The sequence below is a fragment of the Lemur catta genome, chromosome 5 (genome assembly GCF_020740605.2).
Source record: "Lemur catta isolate mLemCat1 chromosome 5, mLemCat1.pri, whole genome shotgun sequence".
Lineage (NCBI taxonomy): Eukaryota > Metazoa > Chordata > Mammalia > Primates > Lemuridae > Lemur > Lemur catta.
The window spans coordinates 27165196-27192921 of record NC_059132.1 but is presented as its reverse complement, the minus strand read 5'-3'; the positions used below and the strand labels follow the sequence as shown (position 1 = coordinate 27192921).

The 27726-nt window shown below is 45.8% G+C and overlaps 1 protein-coding gene across 4 annotated transcripts in view; it reads left to right on the top strand.

Moving 5' to 3' along the window:
- Positions 1-27093, top strand: part of LARP1 (La ribonucleoprotein 1, translational regulator) — a 56470-nt gene extending 29377 nt beyond the window's left edge. Inside the window, exons 2-19 of one of the 4 annotated variants that reach the window (XM_045551303.1) lie at positions 1997-2058; positions 2331-2396; positions 3602-3776; positions 5100-5195; positions 5272-5478; positions 5578-5740; positions 6749-6893; positions 10308-10482; positions 10597-10766; positions 12776-13168; positions 14391-14514; positions 14615-14820; positions 15301-15407; positions 16799-16950; positions 19496-19640; positions 21419-21528; positions 21705-21832; positions 23384-27093. In XM_045551303.1, the coding sequence (XP_045407259.1) occupies positions 1997-2058; positions 2331-2396; positions 3602-3776; positions 5100-5195; positions 5272-5478; positions 5578-5740; positions 6749-6893; positions 10308-10482; positions 10597-10766; positions 12776-13168; positions 14391-14514; positions 14615-14820; positions 15301-15407; positions 16799-16950; positions 19496-19640; positions 21419-21528; positions 21705-21832; positions 23384-23593 (2834 nt within the window). In that variant the 3' untranslated portion in view covers positions 23594-27093. Of the gene's footprint in view, positions 1-1996; positions 2059-2330; positions 2397-3601; positions 3777-5066; positions 5196-5271; positions 5479-5577; positions 5741-6748; positions 6894-10307; positions 10483-10596; positions 10767-12775; positions 13169-14390; positions 14515-14614; positions 14821-15300; positions 15408-16798; positions 16951-19495; positions 19641-21418; positions 21529-21704; positions 21833-23383 lie in introns of all 4 variants that reach the window. The other 3 variants (XM_045551304.1, XM_045551302.1, XM_045551305.1) reach the window with 3 other exon arrangements.
- Positions 27094-27726: the final 633 nt, after the last annotated feature.

Below are 27726 nucleotides of genomic sequence, written 5' to 3'. Positions count from 1 at the left end.
TTCTGGACAGAGGGACCTGGAGATAGGGCTTTTTCAACAAACTCACACAGGCCTCTACACAGGACTAATTTAAGAATATTCATGTGTATGGCCAGACTGTCCGATTCCTCTCGTCAGTTTGGGATTGGTAGTAGAGGAGGGAATCATTTCATGGCAGGAGGGCTCTCACATTGATTAAAGACTGAATTTTCAGTTCTTTATCATGTCCGTTTCTGATCAAACAAGACCTGGAAGACTTTGCCTTGCCTTTCTAAGGAGAAGTCCTTGCCTTCTGAACCTCATTCCCCTTTCCAACATGCTGTTAATGAACTTGGTGTTGCAGGCCTTTTGGTGTGTTCTCCTGGTAGCATGTATGGAGCGGTGTTTGGGTAGTGGGAGAAGTGATTACTAGCCATAGCTGAGGTATATACAGACCTGGTCCTGGTTTGAAGCAGGTGAAGATCTTTAGGCTTGTCAAGGAACTAGGTGGTGTTAGGCTTGTCTGGCCCAACCCAGGAGTCACAGGGAGAGTGGGTGCAGAGTAGCTCCCTGGGCCTACGGGCTCCTTCCTGGTTCACCACTGCCCAGCAGTGGGAGTGGGGGATGCTGTGGGCTGAGTCGCACAGCTCCAGCTCTCAGAAGGTATGTGGGGTGTCCTGAGGGGGCAGTGGCTCCGGTAGGGGGTGGAAACCAGGAATGCAGTGGCCTTACTGCTAGGAATCAGGCAAGGACACTCTCTACTCATTAAGGATAATATGAGTCTGATCAAGGAGTAGAACATTACTTTCAAGGCCAGCTAGCCAAATTTCTCCGCTCAGGAACTGGGGGCAGCTCTTACCCTGGCATGGCTGGCCAACAGTGGAGGCAAAGTGATGGGAGAGAGGTGTGGGTGAGCAGAGCCTCAGGATGTGTCTTTTCCTGTGGGTCTCTGGGGGAGGAAGAGACAGAAACCCTTCAGAACTGTGTTGGGAAAACAAATGTGGGTATAGAAGGCACTGGACCTGCTGGAACCACTTCCTTAAAAAATAGAAGACATTTGTTTTCTCTAAAAGCCCATGTTTGTCGAAAGATTTAAATCTCTGTAAATATAGTACTTAACTCCCGATAATACTTATATATTCTTCTAGAGTTTGTACACATACATGTACAGTATGTGTGCATGTACACTTTTTCTTTTTACAAAAATGGGATCGTTTTGTATCTTTTCTCATTTATCGTGTCCATCTTTTTGTATCAGAAGAGATCATTTATCTTTTTAATGACTACTCTAAAAATGGATGAACTTTATTTAGCCAGTTGCCTACTTTTGGACATGCAGGTTGTTTTCAGTTTTTTGAAGTTATAAATAGCACTTTGGTGGACATCTTTGTACATAACGTTTGTCTAATTTGTATCATTGGGATCAATTGCTAAAGGTGGAACTGCTAAGTCAAGTGGGAGCCTACCTTTTCTTTGGAAACTGAGGAAGCAGACAAAATCTTTCCTGAGTGGCTGGCCCTGGTGTAGTCCCTGGAATTCTTGATTGCCTACTTAGGGTTTTTAATCTTGCTTTTTCAATGATTACTAGCCCTGGTCTGTGCACACACAGACTTCTACAATGTTAGAAATGATCTTTCAGGCCCTTCCTTTATGAAATCTGCCATGATTCGAGAGCACTAAATTATAGTGCTGCCTCTGGCATGGACTTCCTCTGCAGGCCTCAGTCCCTATTTTACAAGAGGGTGTAGAGCTGTACTCTGAAAGGGCCCTCTCACGTCAGGGTCTCAGTTCCTGGGGTTTTGGCTGCCAGCTCTCCGCATGACCTGGCAGATTTCTTCAGAAAAAGATAATTTCCGTGATTTCTTCAGGAAGGGGCTGGTAAAATTGTTACTGGTGTCTTTCTCCTCTCCACTATTTCTTCCTTCTGTGAGACTAGCAGGTTGCTTGGTGAGGTGGGGATGGTAATGAGGGTGAAGAACTGGTAGTGGCCCCCTCATGCAGTCTCTGCATGACCATCTCTCCCTTCTTGTTCCCACAGAACATTCTGCTCCGGCCAAGGTGGTGAGGGCAGCTGTTCCTAAACAGCGCAAAGGCAGCAAGGTAAGGAATAGGAGTGGGCAACCCAAGGGAACTTCTGGAAGTGGTGGCCTTTTTCCTTTTCTAGTGAGTGCTTCTGGACTGCTAGGTAGTTCTGGATCCTTTCTGAATAGCATGGGAGCCCCCTTCAGGGCCTCCAGTGTGGATGGTCCTAGTGGACAGACTGATTGGGCCTCTGATCTCTTAGTAGAGCTAGACCTTGGGTGAGGAACTGAATGGCAGAGACAGGTATCTGCCCCCACCCCCCAGGACCCCTCATAGAATGTGCTTTGCAGGTTGGTGACTTTGGAGACACGATCAACTGGCCCACACCTGGAGAGATAGCCCACAAGAGTGTGCAGGTGAGTCTGTGGGGAGGGAGGGATGCGCAGGTTTGAGCTCTTATCTACAAATACACATTTTGGGTTCTCAAGCTTTCAGAGTCTCAGATCTTAACCTTTGCCAGTTTTTAAAATGGAGTGGTTAATATAAAATGGGCAACATTGAAATAGCTAAGAATTGTTATCACTTGAGCCCTTGCTTTGTGTCAGGAACTGCCGTGTACAGTTGCCCCTTGGTATACCTGAGGGATTGGTTCCAGGACCCCTGTGCATACCAGAATCCTCGCATACTCAGGTCGTCTAGTCAGCCCTACGGAACCAGAGTATATCAAGTTGGCCCTCTGTATATGCTGGTTTTGCATCCCACTAATACTGTATTTTTGACCCACGTTTGGTTGAAAAAGAAAATCCATGTATGAGTGGACCCATGCAGTTCAAACTCATTGTGGTGTTCACGGGTCAACTCTATGGTCTATTCATCATCTTATCTATCCCTCACAGTAACTCCGAGATAGGTCCTTTTATAATTCCCATTTTACAGCTAAGGCTACTGAGACTTGGAGAAGTTAATTACTAACCTTTGATGGCAAAGTGGGGATTGGAAGTCAGATGTGTTGTATTATTCCAGAGTCTGTGTTCTACATCATTAAACTTGGGTTTTCTGTGAGTGAAACGAGAGTGGTCATTAGGGCAAGTACTGACCTCCAGACCACATGGTGTTGGAGAACCTTACATAGCTCTCCTGAACCCTAGCAAAGTGGGAATTCTGGTCAGTTCTCTCCTTCCTAGCACTTTTGTTCCGGGCCAGTGGCCTGGATCCCTTACTCACGGCTGTGGCCTCCTTCAGTTCACAGCCAGGTTTGTTTTTGACAGGCCAGGGGCCAGCATTTCTTTATCCCACAGACTACCTGGGCAACACAGCCCTGTTACAGGGAGTAAACATTTGGCCTTTGCGGGCCCCAGCACCTCTGTCTTGGGGGTTGTCTCTGTCACTTAGACTTAAAAGCTGGAGAGACAAGTTGTCTCTTCTGCCTCTTGGCCTGTTAGACCATACTTCCCAGTGAAAGCGTCGCAAGTGTTAAAGCAGAACCTTAGAGTACATCTGTTTCAACCTGTTGTTGCATACGGTAGCTCCTTCTGCTTGTCGTTTCTAGTGACAGGAAGTGCCCTTCTCAAACCATGAGACACTCACACTCACCTCACTTCCCTGTTACTTCCCGCTGCAGCCACAGTGTCACAAGCCTCAGCCTCCTCGTAAGCTGCCACCCAAGAAGGACATGAAGGAACAGGAGAAAGGAGAGGGGTGTGATAGTAAGGAAAGCCCAAAAACCAAATCGGACGAATCAGGGGAGGAAAAGAATGGAGACGAGGACTGCCAGCGAGGCGGGCAGAAGAAGAAAGGTGAGTGATGGAGCAGAACTTGGGAGAAGGTGGCGGGACAGAACTGTGAAATACCAGACCTCTGGGCGTTGCTGGGGAAATCTCATGTGCCCCCCAGAAGTCACTGGGAGACTGATGTAGACCACTGGGGCAGCCGTCCTCTCTTCAACCCTCTGTCCTCCTCTTAAAAAGATTAAAAGTTTCCAAAAACCTGCTGAAATGGTAGGGTCCGGTTTGGCTTCTCTAATAGAGGTCTAAAGTAACGGTGGTTTAAACAAGATAAAAGTTTTTCTCTTACATAACAGCTTGGTGTAAATAGCCCAGGCCTAGTATGGCAACTCTTTAATTCCATTAATCTTGTTGTGGTACATTGACTCGTCCAGCTAGCAGGAAGGAAAAAGGGGAAGGGTAGCTTCTTTTCTTTTAGGGACTCAACCTGGAATTGGCTACTTTAACTGAGCCCTCATAGGTACCATTTTTGCACATGTCTAAAGAGAGTCTGGAAAGTATAGTCTTTATTTTGGGCAGCTATGCATGTCTGACTCCAGAAGAGGATTCTCTGACCTTACAGAAATCGATACTGGGAGTTAAACAGGTAATCTCCACTGAGGACCACTGGCCTTATTTTATTTTAATTTAATTTAACTTTACTAAAAAAAAAAAAAAAAATTTTTTTTTTATTTTTTTTTGAGACAGAGTCTTGCTTTGTTGCCTGGGCTAGAGTGAGTGCCGTGGCGTCAGCCTAGCTCATAGCAACCTCAAACTCCTGGGCTTAAGCGATCCTGCTGCCTCAGCCTCCCGAGTAGCTGGGACTACAGGCATGCGCCACCATGCCTGGCTAATTTTTGCTCTATATATTTTAGTTGGCCAGATAATTTCTTTCTATTTTTAGTAGAGACAGAGTCTCACTCTTGCTCAGGCTGGTCTCGAACTCCTGAGCTCAAGCGATCCACCCGCCTCGGCCTCCTAGAGTGCTAGGATTACAGGCATGAGCCTCTGCGCCTGGCCTAAAAAAATTTTTTATTTATAGAGATGGCATCTTACTATGTTGCTCAGGCTGGTCTCAAACTTCTGGCCTCAAGCGATCCTCCCACCTTGGCTTCCCAACCTGCTGGGATTACAGGCATGAGCCATTGTACCAGCCTGGCCCCCTTATTTTAGAGATGAAAAAGAGGTCCGGTGTATAGGAAAGGGATTTGCCCAGGGTCACCAGATTGTGATTTAGGCCGAAGCCCAGGGCAGGTGAAGTAGGGCTGGGTGGGAGGGGTGTTTCCCCTCAAACCTTTGTCACATGTCCATGCTATCTCCCAGGGAACAAACACAAGTGGGTTCCATTGCAAATAGACATGAAGCCTGAAGTACCCAGAGAGAAATTGGCCTCACGCCCTACTCGCCCGCAGGAGCCGAGACATATACCTGCCAACCGCGGGGAGATCAAAGGTATGCACTACCCACTATGGAGGGCCTGGACATGGGGTCACCCTCAGGCTTGACCCAGTGCCCCCTCTCCCCATAGGGTCTGAGCCTGCCACCTACGTTCCCGTGCCCGTGGCCCCCCCCACCCCAGCCTGGCAACCAGAGACCAAACCGGAGCCTGCCTGGCATGACCAGGATGAGACATCGAGTGTGAAGAGTGATGGGGCTGGTGGGGCGCGGGCTTCCTTCCGTGGCCGTGGACGGGGGCGTGGTCGCGGCCGGGGACGCGGCCGGGGTGGCACTCGAAGTACGTGAGGCCCCTTTGGGCTCCGGGATGTCCAAGGGAGTGCGGCGGGGGTGGCAGGCAGGTATCTGCTCTCCCTCATGACACCTGTTTCCCCCATAGCCCATTTTGACTACCAGTTTGGCTACCGAAAGTTTGATGGTGCAGAGGGGCCTCGCACCCCCAAGTACATGAACAACATCACCTACTACTTTGACAATGTCAGCAGCACTGAGCTTTACAGCGTGGACCAGGAGCTGCTCAAAGACTACATCAAGCGCCAGATGTGAGTGCGCGGGAGCTTTCTTCCTGGAGAGATGAGTGAGAGGTTAGGGGTTGCCAAAGGGTCAGAGCTGGGCAGAGGAGGACTGGACACATGGCCTTCTGGTGCTAGCAGCAGTTGTAGCCTCTGGCTGGAGCTGTGAAAGATAGCTTTTCTTTTTCTCCTTTAAGCTAACTTTTCATAAAGTTTGTTTATTACAGAAGTAATACCCATATTCACCTTAAGAAACCTTGCAGGGGTGGGGAACCTGCAGCCTTTGATTTCAGGATTGTTCTTTTGTAAGTACGAAAGCAAGCAGTAGAAGCTTTATCTTTCTCTGCTGTACACCTTTTAATAAAAGGATTTGTTCTGTAAAATTTGGATTCAGTTAAAAGGACGCACTTAATGACCTAGAAGGCCATATTGTGGCCCTATGGCCACAGGTTCCCCACCCCTGGTTGGCCAGGCTCAGTGTTAAGTGCTTTACAGGCATTATCTTAATTTAATCCTGTAATTTTTATTTGCCAAATTCCTATGAGCTGGGTCTTTAATCCCCATTTTATAGACGAGCAGATAGGCCCAGTTACTTGCATAGAGTCTAACAGCTAGTAGGTAGCAAAGCACAGGTTTAAATCCATTTCCATCTGATGGCAAAATCTTTGCTTCTAACCATTCTGATATATTGTCTCACAGACCAGTGGGGGAGCCATATGAGGAAATAGATAATTTCAGTAGAGTGTTATAAGTGTTTTAGGAGCAGATGAGAAAGTGACCAACAATATTTGAACTGGGTGTTAAAGAAGGATGAGGAATTTGTCAGGCATGCAGAGGGGCTGAAGGGCAGAAGGATTTGACCCAAGCAAGGTAGGGATAACGTCATTTGTCTTCATCCTTTAACACCGTTTGTATGTAGAATAGGAACAGGCTAGGGCAGAGGCTGTGTGAGATTGCTGGGGTGTATAGCAGAACAGGGAATGGGATTTGTAAATTATGCAGCAATCCCTTGGTGATGCTCTTCTTCCCCCCCCCTAGTGAATACTACTTCAGTGTGGACAATTTAGAGCGAGACTTCTTCCTGCGACGGAAAATGGATGCTGATGGTTTCTTGCCCATCACCCTTATTGCTTCCTTCCACCGAGTGCAGGCCCTTACCACTGACATTTCACTCATCTTTGCGGTACGTCTTCCTCCCTGGGGCTGGGGTGTGGGGGAAAGAAAGGCCCTTACTTACAGAGCTGGGGTTTTGGGCCAAGGCAGAAAGCCCTGGAAGAGTCTTCATCTGATTAATTCTGTTAGAGTCCCAAGGCTTGGCTAGCCTCTTTCCCTCCCTTCCTCTTTCCCTACTCCCTGCCCCTTTCTCTTTGTTTTTCTCTCATGGAAGATGTTAGATATTTACAGAAGTTGACAGGATAGTATAATAAACCCATCACCAGCTTCAGCAAGTATTAACTCATGGTCAGTCTTACTCCGTCTATGCCCTCGTCTGTTTCCTCTCTCATATTACTTTGAAGAAAATCCTAGCCAACCTATTGTTTCATCCACAGATGTTTTAGTACATATCTCTAAGAGATAGACTTATTAAAAAACATAACCACAGTATCATCATCACACCTGAAAATATTAACTGTTCCTTAATATCACCAAATATGTAGTCAATTTCAAATTTGCCTCAATTGTCAAAAAAAATTTTTTAATAATTTGTGAGAATCAGGATTCAGATGAGATTCATGTGTTGTCTTATTAAGTTAATCTCCCCCTTCCTCTCTTTTTCTTTTTCCTTGCTGTTTATTATTTGAATAAACTAGGTTATATATCCTATAGAATTTACTTGAGGACACAGTGGTATCATTTATCATGTTCATCTGTACTTCAGTATTTTGTAAGTTGGTAATCTAGAGGCCGGATGGGTTTTGGGAGTTTTTTCCCCTCCTTTGTCAAGCATACTTCATAGATATGATTTGTTCTTTCTCGCAAGGTGTCACATAATGTTTCATGTGATTATCTCTTTCGTGATATAAGCTGCCATTAGTGGTTGTGGCCTATTAGTTCATCTAGGCATTGCAAAATGGTGATACTCTAATTCTGTTAGTCAGTCTTCAATTTTTAAAATTGTATTTATTTACTTTTTTTTTGGTTCCTTATCAGTCAACATGAAGTTAGTCTTCATTTAGTAACTGGAATACCTCTTTGAGGAGCAACTGCCTCATCAGCTATTCAGTTACCAAGAGGTATAGTTTGTGTAAGAACAACCGATAAATATTTGATCTTTTCCCTTTTGTTAACCAGTTTGTAGAATTATAAGTTGATCCCTGATAACATTTAAAGGTAACCAGTGAGGTTTTGTTTTGTTTTTTTGTTTTAGTATCATTTGTTCTTGTAGGCTTACGGATTCAAACGTATTTATTTGAATCCATTGCAATTAAAATGGTATTTAGGTACCACAGTCTGAGTTATAGGGGTGCTTATTGCTACTTGGTAATTATTTCTAGAGGTTTGGTTTTTTGGTTTTTTTTGATAAGGTAAACTACATCATGAGGTTACACTGATACTTTCTATTAAAATTCAGGAGTATGGCATCTTAACCTTGTGGGTCTTTTTTTATTCCTTTCTCCCATGCCAAAAATCTTAATTCCTAATGTTATCAACATAATTACTCATTTGTCTAAAACATTTACATGGTTTCAAAGTCTCAACATGATTTATGTCTAACTTAAAATGCTGTCATTTCCACCTTTTCTTCCTCATAGGTAAACTTTTTTGAATCCTTCCATTAAAAAAAAAAAATAAAGCAAATGGCCCTGTATGTATTTGTATCCTTTCTCTTTCTTAGAGAAATGATAACATACAACACATGTATTTCTTTTTTTTGTTTTCATGTAACACATCTGGGAACTAACTGAAGAGTAGTGGTATATAATAGAAGGATATTCTTCGTTCCTATTTACTGTTGCGTAGTACACCATTGTGTGGATGTTCCATGGGTTTTTCAGCTGCTGTTCCTGTAGATGGACATTTTGGTCGTTTCTGGTCTTTTATATAAACCACATTGGTGCTGTAGCGAATAGCCTTGTATATTTATCTTTTCATATTTGTGCCAGTGAACTTTGGTTATAGATTTCTAAAAGTAGGATGGCTGAGTTAAAGGGTAAATGCATACATAATTTTGCTAGATGTTGCCCATTTCCCTTGCTCTAGGGGTTGTACCTTTTGCATTCGCAACAGCAAAAATGCCTCTTTGCCCAGCCTTTCCAACAGAGTATGTTATCACATGTTGAAATTTTTTCCTCTTTCACTTAAAAGATTTTAAAATAGAAAACTCTGTTTCCCTCTCTACTTTTCACCCTTTTCCCAGAGATAAATACCCATAGCAGCTTACCTGTGAATCCTAGGAAACTTTGTGTGTATTTCTGATTTTACACAAGGCTGGGCATGGTGGCTCACACCTGCAATCCTAGCACTTTCGGAGGCTGAGGCGAGAGGACCACTTGAGCCCAGAAACTCAAGACTAGCCTGAGCAACATAGTGAGAACCTGCCTCCACAAAAAATAGAAAAATTAGCCAGGCATGGTAGTGTGTGCCTATAGTCCCAGCTACTCAGGAGGCTAAAGTAGGATGATTACTGAGCCCGGGAGTTTGAGGTTGCAGTGAGCTATGATGATGCCACTGTCCTCATGTCTGGGCATCAAAACAAGACCCTGTCTCAAATAAAAAAAAGAAAAGAAAAGAAAAGATTCAGACACAAAAAGAATCTTATGCAGGCTGACCTATACCTATTTTTTTGACTTAATGTGTTTATTTTGTGGCTCTTTTTTTTTTTTTGAGACAGAGTGTCACTTTGTTGCCCGGGCTAGAGTGAGTGCCATGACATCAGCCTAGCTCACAGCAACCTCAAACTCCTGGGCTTAAGCAATCCTACTGCCTCAGCCTCCCGAGTAGCTGGGACTACAGGCATGTGCCACCATGCCCGGCTAATTTTTTCTATGTATATTTTAGTTGGCCAGATAATTTCTTTCTATTTTTTTTAGTAGAGACGGGGTCTCGCTCTTGCTGAGGCTGGTCTCGAACTCCTGACCTCGAGCGATCCACCCGCCTTGGCCTCCCAGAGGGCTAGGATTACAGGCGTGAGCCACCGCGCCTGGCCTATTTTGTGGCTCTTTCTACCTCAGCACATGTAAAGCTGTTTTTAAATGTCTGACAGGTGTTCTCTTGAATGGACATGCTATAAATTACTTAAATTGGCTATGTGATGGCAAGTTAGGTAGTTTCCGCTTTTTCCCTATTACAGTGTTGCTGTGAGTGTCCTTCTGTGTATCATACATACCTGTCATCTGTGCAAGTATTCTCTAGGGCAGATTGCTGGAAGTAGATTGGCAGGGTCAAAGGGTAGGTGTGTTTTCCATGTTAGTACCTCCTGTAGGTTTGAACATCTCACATGTCCACCAGTCATGGAAGATGGTGCCAGTTTTCTTATACTACTGCTAGCATTGGACTCATACCCAAGAGCTCATGGGAGCCTAGTTGTACACCATCTTCCAAGATCTCAGTCTGTTCTAGACTTTCTTCTACATCCTCTCTCCCTCCTTCCCTGCAGGCCCTAAAAGACAGCAAGGTGGTGGAGATTGTTGATGAGAAAGTTCGTAGGAGGGAGGAGCCTGAGAAGTGGCCTCTTCCTGGTCCCCCAATAATGGATTATTCGCAAACTGATTTCTCCCAGCTTCTAAACTGCCCCGAGTTTGTCCCCCGCCAGCACTACCAGAAGGAGACAGGTATGTTCCTACTGGCATAAGGATGCCTCTTTGTTGTCCTCTGGCCAGCAGTCCTCCTCAGGGCTGGCATCAGGAGGACTGGAGGGATGAGCACCTTACCCTTCTACCCTTCAGAGTCAGCACCTGGCTCTCCCCGTGCAGTCACCCCAGTGCCAACCAAAACAGAGGAGGTCAGCAACCTAAAGACGCTGCCCAAGGGCCTGTCTGCCAGCTTGCCTGACCTGGATTCCGAGAACTGGATTGAAGTGAAGAAGAGGCCTCGCCCCTCCCCAGCACGGCCCAAGGTGAGTGAGGCTGGTCCTGAGCCTGGGTTTTAGGGCCCCGGGCTGGAGTGCTTGGAGGGGATGTCATGGCTCAGAGTTCTGGCTCTGAGGGGAAAGCTGGATATTCATGGTCATAATGTGAGTGGAAGTTACTAGCGGTGACTGTAGAAAGGTTGATGTGGCTTATTTCCATTTTCCGTGGGGACCACCCCTTAGGGTGCACTACTGTTTGAGTTCCTGAGTAGCATTCTTCATAGGAAGAAATGGTATTGCATCTGGCAGCAGTGTTCCGGGCTTCTTGATTCTTGGCTGTGTTTTTTGCCCCATCTAAATCCCTGGGGCTGTATTTTCAGTGCCTTTCTCCTGAATATATCCTCCCTCTTCAATATATAAGAACCTCAGAACTGTAGAAGAGGGAAGGGAGAGGGAGCAGGTGCATGGCCCAGATGTGGAGTTAGTCTGGACTGCAGCCCAGGTCTCCTGCACTGATGGCTAGGTGTCCTTCTGATGCTTGTTCAGTGTCTCAGGGCTTCAGTTTCCCGTCTTAAGATGAACGGAGGGAGGGATTAGACTGCTCTAGAAATAGTAAAGTAATAATATATCTTACAGATGGAGTCCACTGTTAATTAAAGTGTTCTAATCTCAACTAAAGTTACGGCTTCCTTTCCAAGCCCTAAATTTTTCTCCATCTACCTCCTCATACTCACCCCTACTTTGGAGACCTCTTTGGTCTGAGGCTTGTGAGGATACCTCAGAGTTGACCTTGGACTTTGGGTCTGTGGAATTCTGTGCTACCTATCTGTTTTACTACTCTGACTGCCTCTCATCTCTTTCTTCCTTGCCTGATCATACCCAGAATTCCCCACTGCTCTGGCTTCAGCCGTTCAGAGAAGTGTTAGATCAGGCCAGAATTGTTAGGAAGAAGGTAGTAGGTAGACAAGGATTTTACAAGTCTAGGCCTTATAGACTGTGAAAGCTTTGGAAAGATGGGAGCCAGACTTAATTTCCCATTCCAGAATTAGAGTCCTTACTCCCACCTGGCCTATCTTGAACCTTAAAAGGGATAGGCTTGGGGTTTATGTGGGAAGCTCTTGGCACAGCAGAGAATTTACCTTTGGATAAATACTGTGAGGTAGACAGATGCTTTTTCCCGAAAGTCTCAGATAAATTCATTCTGTCAACACTGAAACATTTTCTCCTTGCTGGAGGCACCGTTTTCTCTTGTCTTTGGGACATGCTGTTCTTTCTGCCTAGCACACTCCATCGCTGCCTTCATCTGGCTTACTAATTCATCTTTCGCTAGTCACTTCTTCCAGGAAGCCTTCCCTAACTAACCATTCCAACTCGCAGTTGACTAAGCACCCCTCCCTGTGTGCTCCTGTAGATCCTCCTTACAGCCTTTATCATACCACATTGTGGCTGGCTGGTTAGTTAACTTTTTTCCCACTAAACTGTGAGCTCCCAAAGTGCAAGGATACCTTGTTTTGCTCATTATTCTGCTTTTATGTTTTTCATATCTATCTAGTATTAGTGGGTATTTGCTCATTCATCACATATTTAGGCACCTACTATAGCTGGGCCACAGTCTGGGCACTGAGTATATAATGGAAAGCAAGGCAACTATGGTTCTTTCGTCATGGAGTTCCCGGTTTATTGGGAGATGTTGAGTAGATGGATAGATGGATGAATCAGCTTGTTGAACTTCTGCTGTGTGCCCCCTCCCAGGCTAGGAGCAATGTAGGATATAGAGGTAAATGAAAGAACAGTTCCCATCTATAGGAAACTTGTCATCTAAGTTGTTCATGAATGACTGTGATGTGATCTGTTAGTGGAAGAACCTGGACTACTATGGGACATCCTTTCACTATGAAGCTGGCTCCCAGGAGGACACCTATGACCTGCTGGTATTAGCAGGGCCAGTTGTGACAGTCTCATGCTGAGGGGTGGAGCATTCCTCTGGTGGGACGATTCCAGAGCCTGGTCCAAGGACCCCTGGTGATTCCCTCTCCCATGGTCTGTCCCTGTTTTAGAAGTCAGAGGAGCCCAGGTTTGCCCACCCGACCTCTCTGCCACAGCAGCTGCCTTCCCAGCAGCTGATGTCCAAGGATCAGGATGAGCAGGAGGAACTGGATTTCCTGTTTGATGAGGAGATGGAACAAATGGATGGAAGGAAGAACACCTTCACTGCCTGGTCTGATGAGGACTCTGACTATGAGATCGATGACCGGGATGTCAACAAGATCCTCATTGTCACCCAGACGCCACCTTACATGCGCCGGCACCCAGGGGGGGACCGTACAGGCAACCACACCTCACGTGCCAAGATGAGCGCCGAGCTGGCTAAAGTGATTAATGACGGCCTCTTCTACTACGAGCAGGACCTGTGGACTGAGAAGTTTGAACCTGAGTATTCTCAGATCAAGGTGAGGCTCGAACTTAGCAGTGAATGTGGGCCTAGGAGGTGTGTAATCTGAAGAAGAGGAAGGCTGATAGCTGTGTGACTTTGGGGAGTTCCCTCTAGTCCAGAGCCTTAGTATTTTCGTGTATGAGAAGGGGGTGGTGATTGACACCTTGCTGGGACATTAAGAGCAAGTGGAGATGTGTGAATATGTAAACCATGCATGTGGTGGGGAGTGATTATTGTCCTACCAGAGCATCTGTATTAATGTCATAGCAGTTGGCTAGACACTTTGGTGGGGAATAGAGTAAGATTTAGATTGTCACTTTTCTTCATCAGTATTTAAGCATATATAAAAGTTTAAAAGCCTTTTAAGGATCTTGCCTTGAGTGTGGAAAATGGAGAACAGATAGGTCCTTTTAGAAAATTGCTGTTGGCCCTGTGTGGTGGCTCAGGCCTGTAATCCTAGCACTCTGGGAGGCCGAGGCGGGTGGATCGCTCAAGGTCAGGAGTTCGAGACCAGCCTGAGCAAGAGCAAGACCCCATCTCTACTAAAAATAGAAAGAAATTAGCTGGACAACTAAAAATATATAGAAAAAATTAGCCGGGCATGGTGGCACATGCCTGTAGTCCCAGCTACTCGGGAGGCTGAGGTAGAAGGATTCCTTAAGCCCAGGAGTTAGAGGTTGCTGTGAGCTAGGCTGACGCCACGGCACTCTAGCCCGGGCAACAGAGCAAGACTGTCTCAAAAAAAAAGAAAGAAAGAAAGAAAATTGCTGTTGCCTGGAAACAGTCAAAACATCTCTGTTGTAGGATTTTACAGAGTAGGTATGTTTGGTGGTGGGTGAGCCTTTGGTGAGCCAATGTAACAAGTAGCGGTGTGTCTGCTGGAGGTAAGGAGAGAGTTGCCCAGCCACTGTGTGATAAGACAGTGGCAGAAGGAGATGGGGGAGGCACTGGAGCTTTCAGAGGAGTCTGTAGTGAGTCCTGGGGAGCTGTTTTCAGACTGATCTCAGTCTTATGCAGGGAGGGTGGGGCAAGTACTGTCCTCTTCTGGATTAGCACACTCATGCCAATGTGACTGGTTGAGGAATGGTGATGGGGCAGCTTAGAGCCTGGGGACTAGACTTCTGCATATGTGGACGTGGGAGCTGCCCTCCCCAACTTCCTGCCAGTCTTGATTCCTAAACAGGCCAGAACAGCCTGCTTACTAACATTTTTCCCCACCCGTCTCATATCCTCTGTAGCAAGAAGTTGAGAACTTCAAGAAAGTCAACATGATCAGCCGGGAGCAGTTTGACACACTGACCCCTGAGCCCCCTGTGGATCCCAACCAGGAGGTTCCTCCTGGGCCACCTCGGTTCCAGCAAGGTGAGGGGCAGACACTTGAGACCCAGGTGTGGGGGGGGAGGGTCTGGAGCCCTCAGACTGGGGGCCCTTCCCCTGCATGCTGACCCTCCTGTCTCTGCAGTTCCCACTGACGCCCTGGCCAACAAGTTGTTTGGTGCTCCTGAGCCCTCCACCATCGCACGCTCTCTACCAACCACTGTTCCCGAGTCGCCAAACTACCGCAATGCCAGGACCCCCCGCACTCCCCGGACACCACAGCTCAAAGACTCAAGCCAGACATCACGGTTTTACCCAGTGGTGAAAGAAGGACGAACACTAGATGCCAAGGTGAGGTGTTCCTGCTGGGCTGCTAAGAGTCTTGGCCCCAGTTCACCGCGTTCCAGTGCTTTGCTTCTCCCTTGCCTTGCCTGAGCCAAGGAGGTGCTGAATCTCCTGCCCGCTTTGCGCTCTTAGGCTGGTGGGCTCACATAGGATTGAATGACCACATCTGCAAAATAAACTAGGTGTAGGAGTAGTGGCACCATGTAGCCATGAAAAGGCCTAAGGAGGACTGACGAAGTGTGAGTTCCTGGGCAAATTGTTTTACTCCTAAGCCTCAGTTTCTTTACCTGGGAAATAGGCATGCCAGTTCCTAGCTCACAGCTGAGAACATTATGTGAGAGAATAGATACGAGATGTGCAAGTGCTGTTGTAAAATGTGAGATACCACGCACATATGAGGGTATCTTAGTCCTGTGAGTGCTTAATGCTCCTCAGAGTTGTAGGAGTACAAACAAATAGTAACAAATTCTGGACTGACCTTTGCAGATGCCTCGAAAAAGGAAGACAAGACACAGTTCGAATCCACCCTTGGAGAGCCACGTAGGCTGGGTGATGGATTCCCGTGAGCACCGGCCCCGGACTGCTTCCATCAGGTACCTGGGGTAGTGGGAAGAAGGTACCAGGCTGCTTGTGAGATGGGTAGGGGAGCCGTGAAATCCACCAGACCAAGAAAATTGGTCTGAAAGTTAAAGGAACCCTCATCTAAGTCCAAAAAGCAATGGTGTGGAAAGCTTAGTTCAGGACGTGGGAAGCGGAGGCTTCTTTCTAAAGAAGTGGTATTGCAGCTACATGGGGTGAGATTTTAGTACACTCAGAGAGTATCTAAGTTGATTTCTAAACCTGAGTATCTGCTGCCCACCTGAGAGAAGATAGCAGTGTAGTTGAATAAAAATACAGATTTCTTGGCCCCACCCTAGATCTACTGACTCAGCTTCTTAGGGGTAGGGCCCAGAGTCCTTTTTATTTCGGTAGAATGGCCTCAGTGTTCAAGGTTTGGGAGCTACCAGCTACCTGTCCCTGCAGAGATGGCACAGGCTGAAAGTAGGCATGGTTTTAGGAAAAAATACACAATTGACCCTTGAACATTGAGAAGGTTAGAGGCATTGACCCCCTGCAGAGTCAAACCCACGTATAACTTTTGACTCCCCAGAAACTTAACTGTCAATGGCCTACCACTGACCAGAAGCCTTACTGATAAAATAATAAACAGTTAACATGTATTTGGTATATTATATGTACTATATACTGTATTCCTACAGTAGAGTAAGCTAGAGAAAAGACAATGTTATTATGAAATCATAAGAGATATATTTACTTTTCATTGAGTGGAATTGAATATAAAGTCTGCATCCTGTTTGCTTTCACATTGAGTTGGCTAAGGAAGACAAGGGGTTGGTCTTGCAGTCTCGGGGTGGCAGAGGCAGAAGAAAATCCTCATATACGTGGACACGTGCAATTCAAATCTGTGTTGTTCAAGGGCCAGCTGTAGATGGACTGACATGATGGTTCATTAAGTGAAGTTAAATGTTAAAAATTATGTATACTTGGGAGGCTGAGGCAGGAGGATCATTTGAGCTTAGGAGTTCGAGGATACAGTGAGCTACAGGTGTGCCACTGCACTCTAGCCTGGGTGATAGAGCAAGACCCCATCTCTTTAAAAGAAAAGATTTCATATAAACAAGTAAAAGCGCAGGTTTTGGTGTTGGACAGATCTCTGCCACTAAATAGCTCCATGACCCTGGATTCATCTCCCAGTATCTGAGCCTCAGTGACCTCTCTGTAAAATCCTCTGAGGGTTGATGCAAAGAGTTACTCAGACCCACAGATGCAAGTTCAGGGCTCAGCACAGTACCTGGGCCTCCTTGTCTGGTGCCCTGTGAGAGGCTGATCTTGGCTGATAGAAGTGACCCCTCCTAGCTTTATGATGGGACTGCTGTGGAGAACATAGTGACCAGTGACACTCTCTTTCTCGTGACCTCTGTAGCTCCAGCCCCTCAGAAGGGACGCCTGCAGTTGGCAGCTATGGCTGTACACCTCAGTCACTGCCCAAGTTTCAGCATCCTTCCCATGAGCTGCTCAAGGAAAATGGCTTCACACAACACGTCTACCACAAGTATCGTAGGCGCTGCCTTAATGGTAAGAAGTCAGGGGGAGAGGGCTAAGCCTCTGGGGCCATTACTTAGACCCAGAGTGTGTAAGGTCGGGGTAGCGGGGTCGGCACAGGTGACTGTTTCCTCTGACTGCAGAGCAAAAAGTGGCATGATGTTACAGCAAGAGGATTGAAGTTAGGCTAGGGCCAGGTAGTTTTGAAATGCACGAAGCTAAGATATTGTGGCGCTCAGAACATTCCTATTCCTTGATCTTCCTCTATTATAAAAAAGAAAAGTTAATTAAGTGTTGTTGTGCCGCTGGCAAGATTGCTGACTCAGCCATTGTCCAGTGTGGTCCACTGTCCATCACAAAAGGGCAGCATGTGTTCTCCAGAACAGGTGTTGCCAGACTGTGGCTTGGGGGCCAAATCCAGCCAGCAGCGGTCTCTTTCTGTACCCTGGAGCTAAGGGCATTTTTTTTTTTTAAACATTTTTATGGGGTTATAGAGGAAAAAGAATCTGTGACAGAGACTATATGTCTCCTGCAAAGCCTGAAATATTTACTCTCTAGCCCTTTACAGAAAGATTGATCTCTGCTCTAAAAGATGGTGTTAAAAAAGAGAGAGAAACTCTCTAGGTATGCTCATGTTTTTCCTTTTATCACAAAATGAGATGTCTTTTAACTGTAGGTATTGGATAGGTTGGTTTTAAAAATGCTCAAAACCAATGTAATGACTCACTTGTAGTTAACTCACCCACCCCCTTTCATTCAGCAAAATATGGCTGCTAAATTCTTGGTTCATCTGTCCCACTTCCTTCTTCCTTACTCTGTGTGTTGTGTTTAATAACCGTTCTATTTGAAATGGAATTCACATACCACACGGTTCTCTCATTTAAAGTGTACAGTGCAATGGCTTTTGTATATTCAGAGCCATGTGTCCATCACCAGAATCAATTTTAGAACATTTTTCTTACCCTAAAAAGAAACCCTGTACTCCTTACCAGTCACTCCCCATTACACATGCACCACCACCGCCGCCACCCCCAACACACCCCCTAAATCCTCCCAGCCCCACAGAATTACCAGTCTACTTTTTGTCTGTGTGCATTTGCCTATTCTGAACATTTCACATAAATGGAGTCATACTGTATACATGTGGTCCTTTGTGACTGGCTTCTTTCCCTGAGTTTATTTTCAAGGTTCATCCATGTCATAGCATGTGTTGGTGCTTTGTTCTTTATATTGCCAAATCATATTCCATTGTATGGATAGATCACATTTTGCTTATCCATCCATCTTGATGGATGTTTAGGTTGTTTCTACTTTTTGTCTATCACGAATAATGCTACTCTGCATATTCATGTATAAGTTTCCTATGGACATAGGTTTTCATTTATCTTGGGTAGAAGAGTAGCATTGCTGGGTCATGTGGTAACTAATGTTTAACCTTTTTAAAACTTTTTGAGGAACTTGTAGACTGTTTTCCAAAGTGGAGGCATCCATTCCTAACAGCAGTCACAACTGTATGAAGCTTCTGATTTCCCCACATCATCGTAACACTTGTTATTGTTTTATTATAGTTATCCTATTGCATGTGAAGCAGTATTTCCTTATAGTTTTGATTTGCATTTCCCTAATAACTAATGATGTTGAGCATTTTTTCCTGTGCTTATTGGCCATTTGTATATCTTCTGTGGAGAAATGTCTATTCAGATCCTTTTTTAAACTGGATTGAGTTAATTATTAAGTTCAGGAGTTCTTTATATATTCTAGACACAAGTGCCTTATCAGATAAGTGATTTGCAAGTATTTTTTCATCTCTCATTCTGTGGGTTATCTTTTCACGTTTTTTTTTGTTTGTTTGTTTTTTGAGACAGAGTCTTACTCTGTTGCCTGGGCTAGAGTGCCATGGCAATTAGACTAGCTCTCACAGCAACCTCAAACTCCTGGGTTCAAGCGATCCTGCTGCCTCCGCCTCCTGAGTAGCTGGTACTATAGGCGTGTGCCATCGTACCTGGCCAATTTCTATTTTTTAGTAGAGACAGAGTCTCACTCTTGCTCAGTCTGGTCTCGAACTCCTGACCTCAAGCAATCCTCCCACCTCTGCCTTCCGCATCACTTTCTTGATGCACAAAAGTTATTAATTTTAATGATGTCCATCTTATCTATATATTTTGTTGTTAGGTGTTATTTTTTGATGTTACCATTTTGTACTTATTTATATTGTAGGACTCCTGAGATAATTATTGGTAATGAGCAGAATATAATTTGTTAGAATTTACTGTTTGCTCATGCTTTACCTTATTGTGACTACACTTAAAAGCGATGCCAGTTGAGGTAAAGGGCTAGACCGATGATGTGGTTCAGAAGCTGATGGTACCTGCTGCTGGTGAGGTGCGGGCGCAGCAGCAGGGCCTAACACAGAGTAGTTAGTGCTTGATACATAACTGCTGAGTGACTGAAGTAGTAGATGCAAGGGAATTTAAAGATACAGGAAAAGGACCAAATCCTTAGGTCCTAGGATCCTTTGTCCCCGAAGCGGGGGCAGCCTGACCCTGAAACATGTCGGTCTTCCTTCCTTCCCCATCAGAGCGGAAGCGCTTAGGCATTGGCCAGTCTCAGGAGATGAACACTCTCTTCCGCTTCTGGTCCTTCTTCCTGCGAGATCACTTCAACAAAAAGATGTATGAGGAGTTCAAGCAGCTGGCTCTGGAGGATGCCAAAGAAGGCTACAGGTGAGCAGGAGGCGGGCTCTGGTGGGTGTTTGGGCGTGGTGAGATGTCCTTAATGGATCTGCTTCCAAAATTGTAATTGGAAATTCCTTCCCTGTGTATGTACTTTCTTATATTTTATGAAAATTTTATTATTTTTAAATGAGTAATATATTCACATGGTTCAAATTTGAAAAAGTTTAAAAGATTATATAGTGCAAAGTCATCTTCTCATCCCGGTTCTTCTGCCATCTGGTTTCTTTCTGTACAGGCAACCATTGTTAGAATCTTGTGGGTCCTTTTTAACACAATAACTGCCATGTGAGTTATATTTAACTCATGCTAGTTTTGAGCCCGGGGCCTGGTGAAGCATATGTAAGTCATGCATAGAAAACAATAAAAAATAACAGCTTTTTCATTAAATTAAAAAGGATCATTTTGTTTTTGAAGTTATTCTATTTTCATAATAAAACACCATGGCTCCAAGGAAGAAAAATATGTTTTTCTAGTGTGGCAGTCAATGTGTTAAAATACTTTGTCTGTGTGAGTGAATACAAGTCTGTGTATTTTCCCACTTCTTTTGTTTATGCTAAATATGGCCTGCATTATAAATTCTTTTGTACCCTCCTTTTTTTTTTTAGCTTGATGCTATATGTTGGAAATCATTCCATATCCATACATGAATATTTTTTTGTTCTTTTTTATAGCCTATAACACAGTCTTACACTATGTGGATGTATCCTGATTTATTTAGCCAGTCTCCTATTAATAGATACTTAGGTTGTTACCAATATTTTGCTATTAAAAAAACCTTCTTAAGAGTCCTTCCTGCCCTGAAGGTTTCAAAGTAAAATGTGCTTTCTGTAAGCAATTTGAAAAGTCCAGAAATACTTGAAGAAGCTAGAGAAAACTTCCTTCAGAGACAGCAAGTGTTGATGTTCTGTTATCAAGCTTCCCAGTCTCTTCGTGGCATATTTAATGTGTTTAGATTGTCCTATGAATGCTCTTTAAGTTTGTGCCCTTCCAGACCTTGCATGCATGAGTAGTTGTAAAATTCATATATTTGTTTACAAAAACGGTATTGTTCTACATACGACACTTTCAGACACCTTTTTTTCCGCTTCATAATATGTCATAAGAATCTTTCAGTATCCCTAGGTGTACTTTACATTATGGTTTTTACACAGCTTATTCCATTGTGTGGATTGACCATGATTTTTTTTAATTGCTTCTCTATTCTTAGACATTTATATTTTGCTTAATAATGTTGCTATAAATAGTTTTGTACATCTGTAAGATCTAAATCTGCATTTTTGGCCATTTTCTTGGCATATGTTCCTAGAAGTGAAATTGCTAAGTCAGAAAAATGAACAAACCTACTAATTGGCATGGTCAAATGGCTTTTTAAAGAGCTTATACCAGGGATTGGCAAACTTTTTCTGTAAAGGGACAGACAGTAAATATTTTAGGCTTTTATGGGCTTCAAGGTCTCTGTCGCAACTACTCAACTCTGCTCTTGTAGCAGAGAGCAGCTGTAGACACTATGTAAATGAATAGGGGTAAACAAGATGGGTGTGGGCAGTGGGCAGAATTTGCTGACCCCTGGCAAAGTATGAACAGTTAATGCTGGACCCATTTACACTAGCATTAAATGTTAGCTTTCTTAAAATGTATTTGCCATTTTTTCAATATAGGAGTAATGTGTTGTTTTAAACTGTTTTCGTAGTTTTTCTCTATAATGCAGGCACATGCATACACATGAAGGAACCGTGCTCTGATTTCTGGCTTGTGTTCTCCTACAGATACGGTTTGGAGTGCCTTTTTCGATACTACAGTTATGGCCTGGAAAAGAAGTTCCGGCAAGATATATTCAAGGATTTCCAGGAGGAAACTGTGAAGGACTACGAAGCTGGTAAGAGCCACCGTTGGCTTTCCACGAGACCTGGTCACCTAGGCCTTCCTGTCTCCCCAGTTTGACCTGCATCCTTCTGTGTGTCATTACCACACCCCCCTCTCCCCTGAGCCTCTTTATCCTTATCTTCTCACCATCCCAGCTTCTCTTTACCTCTCTCTCCTTTTTCCCTACAGGTCAGCTCTATGGGCTAGAGAAGTTCTGGGCCTTCTTGAAATATTCCAAAGCCAAAAATTTGGACATTGACCCCAAACTGCAAGAATACCTCGGCAAATTCCGACGTCTTGAAGACTTCCGAGTAGATGTAAGTGAGTCTCTCTTTCTAATCCTAGTTGTCCAGGAAGAAAAACTGGAACAGGAATCAGGATACTTGGATTCTGGTCCCAGTTATGCCACTAACCCAGGGATCCTTCTCCATGCCCCCCACAGTTTGGGCCTTAGCTTCTTCGTCTCTGAAATGGAGGGTAAGAATGGCAGCAAAGGCTAATGGGAGTTGGTTGTGTGGTTGCTCCTGTCTGCCCTTCTGTGGCAGATGTTGCCAAACCACCATAATGCTCTTCCCCTAATCTCACAACCCTCCTTGCTGCTGTGCCCCAGTTAGCCACTACTATTTGATCAGGATAGGTATCCAAGATAAATGTATTTGCTTTTTCTGGAAAAGGCCAGTTCCAACCCATGTCCAGGTCTCCAATCCACTGTCTTCTTGGAACAGTGCCTCAACAGTGACATCCAGTGGTGGGTCTGGGTTATTGCTACTGGGTGCATCAGGGGAAGTGGTGGTTGGAATAATTTAATTGATTCAGCAGATACTGATAGGGTATCCCTGTGCTAGGTGCTGCAGGGACTCCAGAGATGAGTGAAAGAGTTTATAATGTAGTAGAGATCTCTGCTAGTCTTCCTGTTCCCTTCACACCTTTTAGCTAGAAGGCATATACAAGTAAATGGCAATAATAGTTCTCACATTTATTATTTAAAAACTGCCATTTATTGAGTATTTATTATGTACCAGGCACTTTACATTGACCTTACCTAACCCTTATGTGAAGTAGGCAGGGCTTGTCATTATCATCATTATATAGATGTGTAAACTGAGGCTTATGGCCACCCAGTGAGAGATAGTGGCAGAGCTGCTCAGGTCTCCCAGTATAAAGACAAATCCAGTTTTTTTTCATCTTTAGGCACTTCTTACCCTTGGGGAGGAGGGAGGGTACAATTTCAGAGAACCCTTGTGGACCTGTTAAGATGGAACAAGGGCTCAGCTTTGGTGCCCCAAAATGGAAGGAAATGTTTTTGGCATTCCAAGACCTTTGGTAGTGGTAGGGCCAAATTGGATCATGGTTTGAGTCTTTTGTTCATTGTACTGTTGGGGTCTTGAGAGGAATGAGATGATCCTGGGCACATTCGGGCCTTGTGAACTGAGACATCTCAGCATACTGCATGCCACATTCTGCATTCCTGAGCAAGAGATCCCTTCTCAGAAGGGGAGTAGAAACTTGTATGGATAAAAGCCTGGCCTTTGGGGGAAGTAGGACCTAAATTTTGTCTTTACCAATGCCTGTGAGACTGTGAGACCCTGGGCAAATTATTTTTCTGTGGTTTCGGCTCCCTCATTGGTGGAATTGGATGATACGTCCACATCAAATGGGGGTGGTATGGACTCCATGAGAGAATGTGCATTAAAGAGCATAGTGCTTGGCTTGGAGAAATGTTTAATAACTGGTAATTCATTTTTAAGGTTAAACCCATTCATTGTCTGCATTTGGAGGTAGAAAGCAGGAGGTGTCTAGACAGGCCTGGCAAGGAAGGGGCTGTGTATAGTACCCCCAGTCACCTGTGACTCCCTCTTCTGTTGCAGCCCCCCATGGGTGAGGAGGGCAACCACAAGCGACACTCAGTGGTAACAGGAGGTGGTGGTGGTGAGGGCAGGAAGCGGTGCCCCTCCCAGTCTTCCAGCAGGCCTGCCACCATGATCAGCCAACCCCCTACACCACCCACCGGCCAGCCCGTCCGGGAAGATGCCAAATGGACAAGCCAGCACTCAGATACACAGACTTTGGGAAAGTGAAAAGCCCCTTAGCCCTGGGGTTTGAGGGGGGAAAGGGGTGGGGTGGGCAAGAATCCATGGGGGTGCCCAGTCCCAGGAGAGGGGACAGAAAAGGGACAGGCCTGGAGTTGTTAGGACGGGCCTTTGTGCTGAGTAGCAATGTGTGTACACCGTTTGGGCTATGCGAGGTACCCCTGGCCAGGATCCTCCACGTATCCCCTTCCCCCTCCTCTCTCCATGACTCTGCATATCCTAGCTTCTTCTCAGGGGGGAGGGTAAGGGGGAATTTTTTTTTATATATATATATATACATATATATATATCAAGTTTTAAATTATTGATAGTTTGTCTGGATTACCAAAATCACTCGGCAGCCCTGCCCGCGGCTGGTAGGCCGCAACCCTGATCCCTACCCACGGCCTCCTCCTGCTCCCCCTCAAGCCAACTATGCAGCCCACAAGAAGGCCCTGCGGGCCCCATTGTCTAGCACTGTCCCATGGGAAGCTCCAGCAGTGCTCCTAGGCCCCAGGAGCACCAGCCCCTTGGTCATCTGGGGTTTGTCGTCACCATGTTCTCTCCCTGCTGTCCCCACCATGCCCTTCTGCCATCTTCTGGGAGAAGGAAACCAAAGGATCTAAAAGTGGGGATTGGGGGAAGGTTTCAGCCTTTCCCCACTCCCCTCTCCCCATGCCCTTTACTCCCCAGCCCAGAAAGACGCTGCTCATACCAGAAAAGACTATTGAAAGATGATTTATTTTATTTTTCTCTGACCTTTCCATCCTTGGGAAAATGGGAAAAAAAGGAAAAAAAAAAAACACAAAATTGACCATAAAAGACCAAAAAAAAAAAAAATCGGAAAACTCTTACCTAATCCGCAGAGAGTGATGTCTTTCCCCTTTCCTTGGAATTTTTGTTTTGTTGTTGGAAATAATATTTTTTTAAAAGTTGCCTTATTGTGGAACAGGAATCTGAAATACCCAAATGCCTGTTTTCCTCGGTGGAGTCAACCTGAAGAGCTCCCACCTTCTCTGGATGTGCCTGGGCTTGGACTGGCTAGAATCTTCCTCTGGACTGAGTTGCATGTATAGTGCCTCCTGCCTGGAGGCAAGAGAGTTGGGGGTGGCTCGTATCAGAGCTGTGCCCAAAATATTTCTGCTGTTGCATCGTTTGAAGCTGATGTCCTGTGTCTATACACGCTGCCACTGTCATGTCCTCGCTCTGCTTGCTGTTGCCTCACGCCAGGCCCTGTCCTGCCGTGACAACCTTCATCCTACTCTCAGAACGCCAAGGCCAAGTTTGCTTCAGACTTTTGAAGAACAGAGTTGGCCTGGATCTGGAACACACTCTTCCTCAGCTCGAACTTCTCCTCCACCCCAGGGGCGAAAGGTGAACATCTGGCAGCTGAGGCTTGGAAATGTTCCTTGTGCTATTGTGAAAGATCTCTGAGACCCCAAGGAGGCTTTATCTCTCTTAAAAGGTGGAGAAAGATGCCATTCTCCTCCTAGGGTCTGGTGGGGTCTCCCCATCTTGCATCCCCCCTTTGTAAGCCATCTATCTCTGCCCACCCTCCAACTGACCCTGCCTGGGAACGAGGGATGAGGAGGAGTTGGGGGCTGGGGGGATCCTGCCAGTTGGTGAAGCCCTGTGGCAGGAAGGTATATGTGGACATAGAGTATACCTGACTTTTCTTCTTCAGCCGCTGACTGCTTGGGTAGGGCTGTGAATGACAATGGAATGGCTGGAGTCTGCTGTCGTCAGAAGCTAGGGAGGATGACGAAGGACTGACCTACACAGACTGGGATGTGTGTCGGATATGGGCATAACTGTGTGTTCACTCTCAGTGGGAACTGGGCAACACAGAGAAGTTTGTGGTCTCCTTGCTCAATTACTGAAACTTCCTTGGCCCTCCTTTTCAACTGGTTCCTCTGTGGTCCCAAAGGTTGGGAGTAGGAGACAGTATCCCAGGCTGACAAGGGCTTGCTCTCTGTCTCGGGCACCTCGTTGCTTTCAGCCTGTGCCCTTTCCCCATCTTTGCCCTCCCAGTGGTTTGTATGTGGGAAGCCCATCTCAGTTCCTGTGACCCATTCGTCTTGAACCAATGATGAGCGTCTGGTCTCTGCTGTGACAGTGGGTTCTGAGGCCTTTCCCTACCAGTCTGGTGCCTGCCCCACGTTGTACCAGACACTGGACTCCTGGACCCCCTCCTCCCCTTTGTTCCCTCTTTCTTTCCTTCAGGTCACTCAGCCCTGTACTGTATCCAGCACCATAGAAACCTCAGTGTTTGTCCTCTGCTGGGTTTGGGGGCACAGGGAAGGCTTGGGGGTGTGGGGAAAGGCTGTTCTTATCTAAAGTTTACTCCCAGGCCAGGGGGCTGCCATCCTCTCCACAAACAACCCTGAAAGAGGAAGCCCTTTGGGGGCAGGGAGGTGAGGACTTCATCTCAACATAGGCTGGTGGAGGGGACTTTTTTTTTTTTTTTTTTTTTTGTAACATGTTAGGAGTTAATGTTGCAAAGAGTAGTTTACATCTTCACTTTCTGAAGACACTTGAATTTAGGACCGATGTATCTGTGACAAGCATGCCAGGAGTGGCAGGGGCCATCAAGGCTAGCCACTTCACACCCACCATCCTCCCATGGAGATCGAAAAGCTGAGACACGAAGCAACAGCCTGCCCAAACCCCTCTTCCCTCTGTACCCTTCCAAGGTTGGTCCATGCCAACACAGCCTTTGGGCATCGAACATCAGAAGGTCTGTGTGCCTCGGCCCTGGCGAGGGGCAGGTTTCTCTTTCGCCCTCTCCTGCGCCTGGGAGCAAATGCACTACCGGTAGAGAAGGGCCACGCGGCCCCGCCCCAGCCTGGACCCCTGGGGCTCAGGTAGAGGTGTGAGCCCCCATGTCAAAGTTGTTAATGTTTTTGTTTTGTTCCATTGTAGCTCTTTTTTCCCCCGTTTCCTGACAATTGATTTTTATAAAAGAAAGTAAGCTGCTCAGAAGGCCCTGGAAGTGGGGAGGAGAGGGGTAAGGAAGACACAACTAGTTAGGAGGGTGAGGGTTTTTTGCCAGATGGCTGGGTGGAGTGATCGGGATCATCTGGCACCCTCCTGAGTGGGACCCCAAAGTAGCTCCTGTGTGGAAACGTCCCCGAATTTTCCCCAGCCCCCACCCTCTCCTCCTTCAGCCATGTTGATGGCACAGAAGATAAGAACTTACAGCCCACTTCTCACTGGAGAGGAAAACTTGTCATCTGGCTTTGCGGAGAAGGTTCCACCTTACGCTCGTAGTACATTATCTTTACCATGTGCTAGGATATCACATTTAAAAGGACAAAAAAAAAAAGAAATGTAAAATACTTGAATGAGCTTGTATTATAACATTAATATTATTGAGAGTATCTGCTTTCCAGGCTGAAGTGATTCATTCATTATTCTAGTCCTGCTTTAGTCCTTTGTAATTTGTGGTAATTATGCTTTTCTTTTTAATACAAAAAAATGTATAAAAATAAAAACTTGAAAAGGCAAAATACTGGCTGATGTCCCATCTGGGGTACTGCCGTTGGGTGTGAGGGATGGGTCCCAGTGCCAGGGTTTTCCAGACCCCGGGGAACACTGCACTCGGTGGGCGCATGCTGCTATACCGCTGGCTCTGGGGGAGTGCACGGCAGGGGCTTCTCCCACAGCTTCGGAGACTGCTGATGCGTTCAGGTGACTTTCTCGGTGGTCTGTAAAGCTTCTACCAGCTTGTGCCTTAAGTGAGACATGGGAGCCGTGGCTATTGCCACAAAAGGGAGAGATACCAGTCCAACAAATAGAATTCCAGGGCTTCAGCCCACTTCTCAGCTTCTAAGTTCCGTCCACTGGCTGTGGTCTGGCATCGTGTTAGGAGACAGCCAAGAAGAAGAAGGTTGATGAGGTTCCCCGTAGAGGGTTGGCACAGACCCTCTCTGAACAGACGGCCCACAAGCTTGTAAAGGAGTAAAAGTTCAACACTGTGGTCTCATGGAATCCAGATCAGCCCCTGAACCCTGAGACGTGTTACAGAAGGATGACACAGTGAGTCCCCGACTCGGCATACAATTACAAAACTAAAAAGGAGGCAAGGCCTTATTTGCTGCGTCATCTCACAACTGATTGTCTCCCATGCCTGGTACTTCCTA